General features: G+C 44.0%; 1 protein-coding gene across 1 annotated transcript; it reads right to left on the bottom strand.

The window, feature by feature from the left end:
- Positions 1-929: 929 nt before the first annotated feature.
- LOC132525245 (calcitonin receptor-stimulating peptide 2-like) lies at positions 930-4,278 on the bottom strand. The gene is made up of 3 exons (XM_060157786.1): positions 4,193-4,278; positions 1,507-1,638; positions 930-1,089 (listed from the first exon to the last, which is right to left on the bottom strand). Exons 1-3 carry the CDS (start codon positions 4,276-4,278, stop codon positions 930-932), a joined length of 378 nt encoding a protein of 125 aa, XP_060013769.1.
- Between the last annotated feature and the right edge of the window lie 8,269 nt (positions 4,279-12,547).

Here is a 12,547-nt window from a genome sequence, read left to right as displayed (position 1 = left end):
GGAAACAAAGATCCCACATGCCGTGAGGTGCGGCCAAAATAAATAAATAAACAAAAGCTTATTTAAAAAGCATTGTCAGATATGTTATCACTAAAAGATCTCACAATCAAAAAACTTATAAGGACAAAACATGTCTGTGAAAACTAAGTTAGTTTGAATCCATGATGGATGTAATACCCCTTGGCAAGGTTGGCTGACAGGGTCCTGATTTGCTATCAGATAAGCCAATGAGACATGAGTTATATTTATTGAACATGGAATCAAATATTAAAAAGATGCACACTAGATAACTACAATGATTTTATTCTGCATTGAGCTTTAGTTTATTTCAAGGAAAAGAGTGTTTTCAATATCAAGAAGCATGTGTATATATGTGTCTTCCATGCTATTTTTTCTGCAAGTTGCTTTCACTGCAAATTAGAGAAGTAGAGTTCAGCTGCTAACATGTATCTACTATAGTTGCCTTCAAGTTATATGGGGAAACTGAGGCTCAGAGAGGGTCTGGCCCATGGTGACATAGTTAGCAGAGGACAAACACAATATTTGAACCCAACTCTATGCTCTGAATCCAGATGTACATAACATTGTAAGGAATACTTCCAAAGGGTAGAGTCTTGCCTTTCAAACTCAAAAACTAGAAGATCACAATTATAACTTCAGGGAACAGCGTTTTAAGTGAAGAGGTTCTATATTTCCTGGCAGATGATCTTAGTGTCACCAGGAGACACTGGAAAAATAAAAATAAACCCAAGTTAGAGGGATTTCAGTTATTGAGACTCTCTGTTCTATATCCAGCCACTACAGATTTTTTTTATGATACATGCCCAGGGAGGGTTAGAGTGTGACCCGCACCCCTGCAATAATACCCAGCCACCAGCCATGCCATTCAAAGTACTAGGGCGGTCACCTTCCTGGAGTCATTTCACTCTTCAGGCCTGCAGGTCCCTGTGGTGGTGGCCAAAGGCTTTGGAGCCCACGTTGGTGGGCATGTAGTTCCTCTTAATCACGCTCCCAGATCTGCTTAGCCAGCCCGCCATCTTATGGGTCACGCAAGTGGCAGTGTTGCACGAACTCTTCTGGGCAGTGATGCTGATTTGTAGGATGGAGAAAATGAGAAGGCCTGTCAGTGAGAGGTTGAGGGCAGATGCTGCCCTATGGGATCATCAGTGGAAAATTACTACTCTGAGAGGCACCAGTGAACCTTAAATGTTTCTGCTAAATACAATCATCACAGCAGAAAATCAAAGGGTTTTAGGGAAAATGCCACAATCACTCCCTGTAGACATTTTCAGGGGTGTCAGAAGACCAAAGATGTCTCCGGGTTAATGTTCTTGGAACACAGAACTGTAACAGCCAATCTTTCATGTGTAAATTAAACACCAACCAAGGCTTATGAGATGAGAGAGAGATTTATGGCACTATACCCAATCTCATTCTTAAGTATACCCCTTCCTGGTAAGCTGGGGGAAGGGTAAGCCATGTTCTGGGAGGGGTGCAGAGATTTACCTGAAGCTCTCTTCCTCATGCTCCAGCTCACTGGCCTTCATCTGCACATAATACTTCACCATTGCAGCCAGTAGGAGGCGCGATTCCTCCTCAGTGAGTGTAGCAGGTACAAAGCCACTTTCCAAGGCCGACCTAGGGAAGGGAAGGAAGCCCAACTCATGCTCTGAGCCCCTGCCTACCCACACACCCCAGGATAAGCAGCCAGCTTTCTTGGTTTCTGGGGCTTCCACTGAGGATGTGGCCAACCCAATTCTCTCTCTCTTTTTAATTTCTTTTTTTAAGGTTTTAAAAATAACATTTATTTCTTAAAGGTTAACATGTGCAGGGCTTCCCTGGCGGCGCAGAGGTTGAGAGTCCGCCTGCCAATGCAGGGGACACGGGTTCGTGCCCTGGTCCAGGAAGATCCCACATGCCGCGGAGCGGCTAGGCCCGTGAGCCATGGCCGCTGAGCCTGCGCATCCGGAGCCTGTGCTCCGCAACGGGAGAGGCCACAACAGTGAGAAAAAGTTAAAATGTGCATAATAAGAAACCAAAAAACACAAGAAACAAAAAACAAAGTCATCCATCATCACAAGCAGTATACTGATGTGTCCTTCTAGATCTCATTTGTGTATTTACACAATTAAGCATCCATTTTTATGTAATTAAGATCATACAGTTATGTATCATGCTTGTTCACACATCATTTCAAAGTCCCAAAGCTATGAGTATTTTGATAACCAAGAATACACTACACCAACTCAATCTGGAAGGAGAAAAATGTAATCCTGCCTTTCTTGGTGACAAAAATTTCAGAAAAGACAAAAATGGCAACAGGCCTCTAGACAAAGATATTGGCAAAGTTATGATTAAAATACTACATTCCCTTAATGTTCAATTAAAAATGAGACATAAAGCAACAGAGTACACAAAGTATAATGCTTTTAAGAGGATTCATTATCCAATCTAAACTATTAAAGTGTTAGCAAGGAGGTATGTTTCCATTGAATTACTTAACAATATATTCCTATAGTACAGCCAAGAGATGCACACACATCAATGGTTATCATCAAAATATAAATATGAACATGTCCACATACATCCCTCCCTTTATACTTCCTTCTGCCCCTCTGCTGCCAACCTAATGAACACGTCCTGACATACATTTCTCAGAGACGGTTTAACAATTCCATGTCCAAGATGCTGCTTTTTCATGAATTATAACAAACATATTTACAAGTTGGTTAATTCACTAGCTCTACTTTTTACCATATATTGTCACTTCAGGACATCTAAAAAAGCCTAGATGTTGCAAAATAATGAATGAACCTTGTCTATAATAAACATTGGTACTTTACAAAAATGCACATATAGACCTATGTTTATAACCTAAAATTGTTTTCTATACGGAGATATTAGCCAAGAGCCCTTTCCCTTCACCCTTCCTCTTACCCCTTCTCCAGCATTTCAACGACTAAGTACAAGACTACATCTAGCTCCAAGATGTGGATTAACATAGACACTCCCAGAAGATATAGCCCTTCCTAAAAACCAAAAAAAGGGCATTTATTAAGGGATTATTTTACTACTCTATTTTTAATATACTTTGGGCATTAGGACTTTCTTATTCTTTAATACACAGCAATATTAACTAAAACACACAAATAGAACAAGGGTTAGACAATCTGAACTTGTCTAAAGACTCATGGGCACAGATCCCTTCTCTGCACTTCCTTCCCTGTCCCCTCTTCCCTCCCCGACTACCCAATGAACAGTCAGCCTACTCTCCAAGACTCAAGTTTAACAATTCCACTCCCCAAATATAACCATTCCTATGAATTAACAGAAAAAAATACGTAAAATGTATTACTTTAACTCTCTACTTTCAACATATGTTGTGCACTTTTACACATCTAGAAAGACTAGATGATTCAAATAAGGATTTCAGTATCTATACACATAGTAGCAATGAATAAACTGCACACAAAGGCTTTAATCTCAAAGTGTCTTCTAAACAGGAAAACTCTGGCCTAGAACCCTTCCCCTTTTCATCTCTATCAACCCAGCCCAGTTCTCAATGGACAGGGCATGAGGCATGTATCCATCCAAAAATGCCACTTCACCAGGATTTAGGTTCTGGTGTGACCTAAAAGAAGTGGTTTGCTCCAAGTGGATTATATAGACTTGTGAAAGGTGATGGTTAGATTTTCAAGAATTTTATGAGCTTAGTGTAAATACAGCCATTATTAAAAATTAAATGATAATGATTTGAATCTGAAAATGATTTCAGTTTAATATAATTTGAATAAAGGTGAGAAATTAGATGAAACATCACATAGATATAATAACAAACTTATTGGGAAAGTAATTAGCAGATTAGGATGCAATTCATTGATCAAATTATGGTAAAAGTAGTAAACAGGTTTGCTAAAGATAGAAATGTTTGGTAACAATCAACAAAAGCATGCTGTGAGGTTCAATGAGTTACAGTATATGAAATTTACAAGGAGTATCCTGTATCTTATGTGTGTTTGTAAACTGTGTGACACACATCTTTGTATCACAAAAAATTTATGATAAACTTATATACATGTTTACATTCATACATTACCCGCCCCCCCATAAGAGCCAGATTCATCACAGCACAACTTAGAACACAGAATTATAAGATTGGGAGTTGGAAGTGCTCCTGGCAGGGCTGTCTCACCTGAATGGCGCTGAGTGGACCATGCCTGCCTGGTACAAGACCAGGATGCTGAGGACCAGGAAGGGGGGGAACTTCCAGAAGACCATGATGACTCTCTGCAAGGGAAGAATAACATCAGCACCTGGAGAATAACAACTTCCATGAGCCCACAGACCCAGGCTCTGCTCCTGCCTCTGCCCCTAACTCCCTTGCCCTCTGGTTTCATGCTAGTCATGTCAATCCAATTCACCATAATTTCCTGCTCAGCAAAATGGACTGCTGGAAGATCCAGTAAGGCTGCGGCATGCTTGGTTTAGCAAAGAAACCTAGTGGGACAACTGGGTGAGGAGGTCTTAGTCTATAGCCCCCGCCCCATCACTCCACTCACTCTCACATACAACCTGTTGGCCAGGTCTCCTGGAGGACAGAGTCCGAGTACCTGTCACCACAGCTTTTCCCACTGTGCAACCCAGAGCTGTCCTCCTGGTGCCGGGCTTTTGCACATACATGGAGGGGGGAGGGGATTACCGAGGACAAATTTCTGCCGTTGGAATCCCTGAGAAACTGAAGAACCACGTTCTACTGCTCAGCTGCTCCACACTTTGGTAGACAGTGCCCTGTAAGAATCAAGCTGGAAGGGTCTCAAATTGGAACCCAGGACTTAAACTGGGAAAAAAGTTCCCAGAACCCACAACGGGGGCTTGCGTTTAAAGGCTGCCTGCCCCTCAGTCACTGCACCTATTTGGCTCTCGCTTGCGCTGGCCCAGGTTCTGAAGCATTTCCCGCGGTCCGCTAGGCACAAGACGTGATCCGTGAGAGCACCATCTGCACAAAACTATTCCTGCGTCCAGATCTGCTTGCAGTGCCAGGGGAGCTCCAGCATCCCAAACTGAGCTAAGCACGTGTGCTTCGGGAAAGGAAACTGGAGCCCGCCTCAGCGCGGGGAGAGTGAAGCAGGGAGTGCGTGAACTGAGACCATCCAGTGTTACCTGTGGAAGACGCCTGGGATGCATTGCAGAGTAATGCAGGTTGTGTGAAATGACCTAGACAGAAGTGGACAGAGCCTTTGAGACTGGAAGAGATCAGCTAAGAAAAAGTAATGGAGAGAGAGAAGGAAGAGAGGGGAGAGAGAGAAAAACAGAATCCCAGCTAAGCAGGAATCTCCGGGCTTACCTGGCAGCAGGAGCCAGGTGGCTTGGAGCAGAGGAGGGAGCAGTGGCAGTAGCTTTGGCTTCAGGCGATGGCACGGTGGCAGAAGTGGCAGTGACACTCGAGCTGGGCAGTGCGTCTGATGCCTGCCAACACCAGCAGCTGCTCTTATTCCCGCTGCTCTGGGTCTGGGGTGGTCCAGGAGCTCTGGGCAACCAATGAGGGGAAGGATCTGAGCCCCAGAAGGATTGTGTCATCACTTGGCGTCCAGAAGCTGGAGCATCCAGAAGGACCACCCCACTTGCATTTGCATTGAGGTCATTGATGGCGGGGGCGGGAGAGGGACGTGGGGGGGGGGTTGGTGAGGACCAACGAAAAACACAGGAAAAGTGAGTAGGAATTTGAGGACAGTTTAACGTCATGGTTAACTTCACCTGTTCGGTTTCGCGGGTTTTGAACACGCACGTGTTCCACTCCATCCCCAGCTGTGCGATCTTGTCGGCAGAGTCCAGCATTACAAGGAACGCTGTCTCCCCTAGGTCTGACCGCAGACCTCCGTGCAAGTGCAGCTTCGAGGGTTAATGCATAGTAGAGTTGATGATTCTGTGCCCAAGCAGGGGGTCTGATTCAGGCAGCCGGGATCACGCACAGGAGGGCAGGGCTTGTGGGTATCAGACACAGAGGATCAAGAACTTTGTCACACTGGAACTCTGCTACAGTTGTGCCTTTTCCAGGTGGAAACATCGTGGGCTAGTAACTTCTAGTGCGTCAGTATACTTATCTATGAAATGGGGATCATATTCTCATCTTGAAGGAATGTTATCATTACTAAGTATGTACCTGTTATCTGCCCAGGTAGGGATCTAGAAGTGCTTACCAGGGAAGTTCATAGGGGATTCTGTGGGATTGCAATCCATCTTCCCAATCAGCACCCTGTGCAGCTGCCTGGAGTCATGCTGGTTGGTCCATCATGAGGGTTAAGGAGGGGCTGGATGCCCTGCTGGGCCTGAGCACGCAAGTGCAAGGCTAAAAACTTCCAAGCGGACCACTAGCCCCACACCTCCTCCCCCACCATTCATCACCTAAAGTTCAGCCTCCTTCTCGAACCATTTGCCCAGCTGCCCCTTTCTTCCGGCTGCTGTTTGCCAAGATGTTCTAGTGACCTGTGATTCCAGCCCTGCACCCATGTCTACCGCAGTTCAGTCCTCTGCTAGAAAGCCTGCCAAGCTTGATGGTGCTGAAGAGTCCAGCGGAGTGCAATCCTCGCTCTCACTTCAGTCATACACTGCACACACACAAACTCAGTATTTCCTCCAAACATGTGCCCAGTCCCAAACCACAGGCACTCACAAAATGACACTGGCGCTCAGCGGCATCCAGGTGATGCGCTCAGTCCCGCCCTAAGTATGCGCAGAGCGGCATGATTAGGACCTGCATCCTCGAAACCTGCACCGACTCTCAGTAAGTGTGCTCCGTAAAGCCCAATTACCCAGCAACCTCGACTCTCCTACACACTGCCCAGCACGTTTCTGGATCTCTCTGTCAGAGCTCCTGCTCTAAGCCTTCCAGGAAGGTCTGAGGTGCTGACTTGCCGTCCTCAGCAGATAGAATGCAGAAAACGAAGCTTCTCACTGTCCGCAGTATCGCTGGGTCTGAGCACATAGCGCAAGATCCAAGCAGCCTGTACAGACCCTCCAGCGCGGCAAGCACTGCGGCGGCATCGCGGGGCGGTGGAATAAAACACGGATCCCAGGTAGCTGGTTTTCTCAGGCGGAACCGAAACTAGCCGAAACGAGCCACGTGGTGACCCGAGCCACTGGTCCACGCCCCAGACCTCAGTGTCAAGAAGCTCCAGTGTTTTGTTCGACACGGCAGCTGCCTCGCGGCACATCTCTTCCCCTTGCAGGTTGGTGGTCTCCGGGCTCAGGACACCTAACTTCCAAGATGCCCTTATTCCAATTTTCTGCTTCTTAACCTCAGCGGTGGCACTGATGCAAGCGAATAAAACCTTGGGGCAAGGGAACTGGATATCTGAAACTGGCTGTCCTCAGGCAGGGCGGTGGGGGATCCGGGGAATGGAATAACCGGTTGGAAGCGCGCAAGTACACTTGGGCGCGGAGCCGGGAAAGGCAAGATGTGCAAGGGAAGGATTCAGGATGGCGGATCGCGGGTTCAGTGCATCCTGGAGTCTCGAGGCAGAAATCGGGGGCTGAGATCCAGACCGGTGTTAGGGAACTCAGCAGCAAGACTAAATTGGCGAACGCGGCAAAGCAGATACTGTGCGGCATGTAAATTGGGCTCTGCCACTTAAGACTGTTGTAGGCGAGGCATTAAAACTCAGGTGCAAGACACTTCTGCCGACAGGACTTCCAAGACCTGAGGTTTCTGACGTATCAATCTTCTGAAATCATTTGTAAGTACGTGTGTACATGGATTGCCTTTTCCTTTTTTTTTAAAAAAAAAAACCTTATTCATTTGGCGGCGCCGGGTCTTAGCTGCTGCAGGGAAGATCTTCGTTGCCGCGAGCGCACCGTCACTGCGGTCTGCGGAATCTTTAGTTGTGGCCTGCAGGAGGTATGCGGGCTCTATTTCCCTTACCAGGGATCGAACCCCGGTCCCCTGCATTGGTAGCTCGGAGTCAAGCACTGGATCACCAGGGAAGTCCCGCCTTTTCCTGGGGAAGTCCTGCCTCTTCCTATTGAGAGAACCATGGCTTTCACCAGTGGAATGGTGATGACAAAATGGTTAAGAAACGACTATTTTAGAAGCCGAATTTGTAACCATGTCTCTTTGTGAGCTCAGAACTCCACCCCTGGCTGTCACGTGTGCCATCAACCTTCAAAGCCTACATTCATTCCCCTTCTGAAATCTTTGGTGGCTACGAAGGGCTAGCAGTGTGAAGCAGGACACAGGGTCTGTACCCAGAGGGTGCTAACGTAGCCTCCTGCAATTTCAGCTTTTCCTGAAAAGTCAGTTACTCAAGATAGGGAGGGACTGTCATGAACTCATCCATCAAGTACTCTGAATTTCTAATGAGTCCTGGTGCTGAGCTGGGGGCAAGGTTTTAAAAAAAAATCTTTGGGGCTTCCCTGGTGGCGCAGAGGTTGAGAGTCCGCCTGCCGATGCAGGGGACACGGGTCGTGCCCCGGTCTGGAAGATCCCACATGCCACGGAGCGGCTGGGCCCGTGAGCCATGGCCGCTGAACCTGTGTGTCTGGAGCCTGTGCTCCGCAACGGGAGGGGCCACAACAGTGAGAGGCCCGCGTACCGCAAAAAAAAAAAAAAAAAAACTTTAGCACTTAGCAGCATGTGTTGCATACCAGGTGGCACTCACCCAATGTTTATTAAATAAAGGAAATTAATTTACTGTGGAAGATTTACCAGCCAGTCTCACCGCTCTTATAGGACTCTAATCTAATCCCAACCAGCAGAGAATCCGGACCTAGCTAGGTAGTGCAGCTTTTCAATTGGATTTCAAAATTGTGAGCTCAAACATTTGAGACACTCCTCTCATTTCATCTGACGTGCAGAGTTGGTTTCCCCATGGAAGTTTCCAGCAACAAGACAGGGAAAGGAAGGTTAACCCTAGGGTTCTTTCGGAAGTCTAGAGTCTCCTAGTATGAAACACAAAACTATTCTCCTCTGAGCCCATCCCTGATTTACCAAGTGAACTCAAAGTTTAGACCTTACCATGTGCACATTGCTTATGTTGCATCCAGCCCTACCTGAGACTTCTTTTAACTGAAGCACTAAATGGAAATCGATCTTGAGAAAGTCAAGGAAAATACTGATTTAAAAATAGTTACCTGATTATTTGGCACTTGATTGTACAGTCTTATTTCATAACTTTTAAACCTGAAAACCAGGTTTAAAAGTTTAAAGGTTTAAAAGGGGGAAACAATCTAGTTTGGAGAAAACATTTTTTACAACATTCTGATAAACTCTAACTGCAGTGTTTATTTCCATACTTTTAGTTTAGATTCCTTTGCTTTGTTTCAAAACTTTTTTCAATTGAGGTATAGTTGATTTACAATGTTGTGTTCATTTCTTCTGTGGAGCAGTATTCAGTTTTATACATATATATATTCTTTAAAATGTTATTTTCCAATATGGTTTATCTCAGGATATTGAATAATCTATAGGACCATCCATATTGCTGCAATGGCATTATTTCATTCTTTTTTATAGGTGAGTAATTTCCCACTATATATACATCTTTTTAAAAAAAATATTTTAAGTATAGTTGATTTACAATGTTGTGTTAATTTCTACTGTACAGCACAGTTATTCAGTTTTACATATATATACATTCTTTGTCGTATTCTTTTCCATTATTGGTTTACACAGGATATTGAATATAGTTCCATGTGCTATACAGTAGGACCTGGTTGTTTATCCATTCTATATATAATAGTTTGTATCTACTAATCCCAAACTCCCAATCTATCCCTCCCCCACCCCGCCTCCCCTTTAGCAACCACAGATCTGTTCTCTATGTCTGTGAGTCTCTTTCTGTTTCGTAGATAAGTTCATTTGTGTCATATTTTAGATTGCACATATAAGTGATATCACATGGTATTTGTCTTTCTCTTTCTGACTTACTTTACTTAGTGTGATAATCTCTAGGGCCAGTTGTGTTGCTTCAAATGGCATTATTTCATTCTTTTCAATGGCTGAATAATATTCCATGTTATATATGTACCACATCTTCTTTATCCATTCATCTGTTGAGGGACATTTAGGTTTCCTCCATGTTGGCTATTGTAAATTGTGCTGCTATGAACACTGGGGTGCATGTAACGTTTTGAATTATAGTTTTCTCCAGATATATATCGAGGAGTATGATCATTGGATCATATGGTAACTCTATTTTATTTTTTAAGGAACCTCCATACTGTTCTCCATGGTGGCCCCACCAATTTATATTCTCACCAATAGTGTAGGAGGGTTCCCTCTTCTCCACACTCTTTCCAGCAATGATTATTTGTAGACTTTTTGAATAAGCCATTCTGACCAGTGTGAGGTGATTCCTCATTGTGGTTTTGATTTGCTTTTCTCTAATAATTAGTGATGCTGAGCATCTTTTCATGTGCCTGTTGGCCATCTGTATGTCTTCTTTGGAAAAATGTCTATTTAGATCTTCTGCCCATTTTTTGATTGGGTCGTTTGTTTTCTTGATGTTGAGCTGTATGTGCTGTTTGTGTATCTTGGATATTAAGACCTTGTCAGTGGCATTGTTGTAAATATTTTCCCCACTTCTATAGGCTGCCTTTTTGTTTTGTTGATGGTCTCCTTTGCTGTGCAAAAGCTTTTAAGTTTGATTAGGTCCCAATTGTTTATTCTTGCTTTTATTTCTTTTGCCTTGGGAGACTGATCTAAGAAAATATTGCTACGATTTATGCCAAAGAATGTTTTGCCAAAGATCTCCTCTAGGTTACTCCTTTAATTCTATATAATTTGTGTGTGATACAGAGTCAACAACAACAACAAAACCACAACAGTAACAACCTCAGCAGCAGTAGCAACAACACAAATTCATTCTCTTCAGTCTGGGTGAAATTTGGAGCTGCTAAATTAACTGGAGAATTTTAACTGAAAATTGACTGTACAGGGTTCCACTTACAATGAATTTAGAAATCACAATAACAAAAAGCTGAACATACTGAAAAAATCAACAACTCTTCTAGGAGCCCTATGAGAGATAAGGACTGAATGGGCAAATTTCTGCCCCTAAGACTGGGGAGACAGAAAGGTGAATACAGAGAGTAATGGCTTCCCAGAGCAGGCACTCACAAAGGCAAACTCACCTGGAACCAGCAGCGGACAGAGTTAGAAATCCTGAACTATAACCGACGAATTGCTAGAGCATCAATGTGGACAACTTCTGAAACTTAAAAACCCACCTTCCTGCCAGGCACGTGTCTGAGATTTACCTCCAGTAGCTCAACCAGGTTCTCACAGTAAATAGGGGAGAAAAATCCCCTTGTGCTTTCAGCTGGGTAAGGAGAAAAGGAATCATTCTGAAATACACCACAGCAATCTGTATTTCTTAATAAGGCCTGCCCTTATTAACTCTTGTTAACCAGAGCCTAGCTTTACTGCTATATTATCAGAGACTAAGTGACCTGGGGGAAGGGAAATTCCCAATTAACTTCCTTCCTAGGCTTTCAGGTGGGAGTAGGGAAACACCCAACTCTAGGACCCACTAGTCCCCTCTGTCACCTAAGTGGGGAGTAAAAAAAACTGAGAAACACCTGTGAAAAACGGAGAAACACCTATTCACAGTCCAGTAGAATACTCTCACTAAAAGACTGAGACCTAATTATAGGGCTATGGAAATCTTTCCCTGTCCCCAGACCTCACCACCACATTACTAAAGGCCTATTTCTAGCGTTTCCCTTGACCTGGTGTACTAAATGTGTATTAAAAGGTGACAAAACAATATGAATAGGCATCAGGTATCCGATCAATTTACTTTTCTTATACTTACTTGATCTAACAGATAACAATTTGTTCAAAATAATAATAGCAATGGTGTATTCAATAACATACAGTTATATATATCATATATCTATATCTATATAATTAGGTATATATATGCCTGGAGAAAGTTGCTAAACATGAGGAACAGAGAATTTTCAAAATAGATAGGAAGAAGAGGGGGACAGATACCTTGCCCTTGTATCCCTGACACTAAAATAGGTAATAGTGCTCTCTGAGACGGGAAAGAGAACTGGCCACCTGGATGGCAGCACCAAATTCCTTTGTCATAAAAATGGATCTACAACTGACTCCTAGTCCTTGCCTGGATGCCACGCTTTCTGCAAGTTGTCAGCAGAAGCTTTGTAATATGACTGCTTAGTGAGTTCACCTAGAGCCTAAAGCACATATATAATTGAGCCTGAAAAAGAAAGAGGAATAAGACCAGTCTCCTAAGAATGATTATGGTCTCTTAGGGAGGTGAGATTCAACAAATGAAATAATTAAAGAACAATAAAAGAGAGGGAGTTAGTACTTGTTCCCTATTGCTGCTGTAGCAAATTATCAGTACTTTAGTGACATAACGCAAGTTTATAAACTTACACTTCTGTGACTAGAAGTCCGACGTCCATCACAGGTCTCACTGTGCAAAAATCTTGGCAGGCGTTCTGGAAGTTCTAGAGGAGAATCCATTTCCCGTTTCTAGTGGCCACCCGTGTTCCTCGCCTCGTGGCCCCTTCCTCCTTT

The sequence above is a fragment of the Lagenorhynchus albirostris genome, chromosome 9 (genome assembly GCF_949774975.1).
Source record: "Lagenorhynchus albirostris chromosome 9, mLagAlb1.1, whole genome shotgun sequence".
NCBI lineage: Eukaryota > Metazoa > Chordata > Mammalia > Artiodactyla > Delphinidae > Lagenorhynchus > Lagenorhynchus albirostris.
The sequence above is the reverse complement of the archived record's forward strand: the minus strand, read 5'-3'. Positions and strand labels throughout refer to the sequence as shown.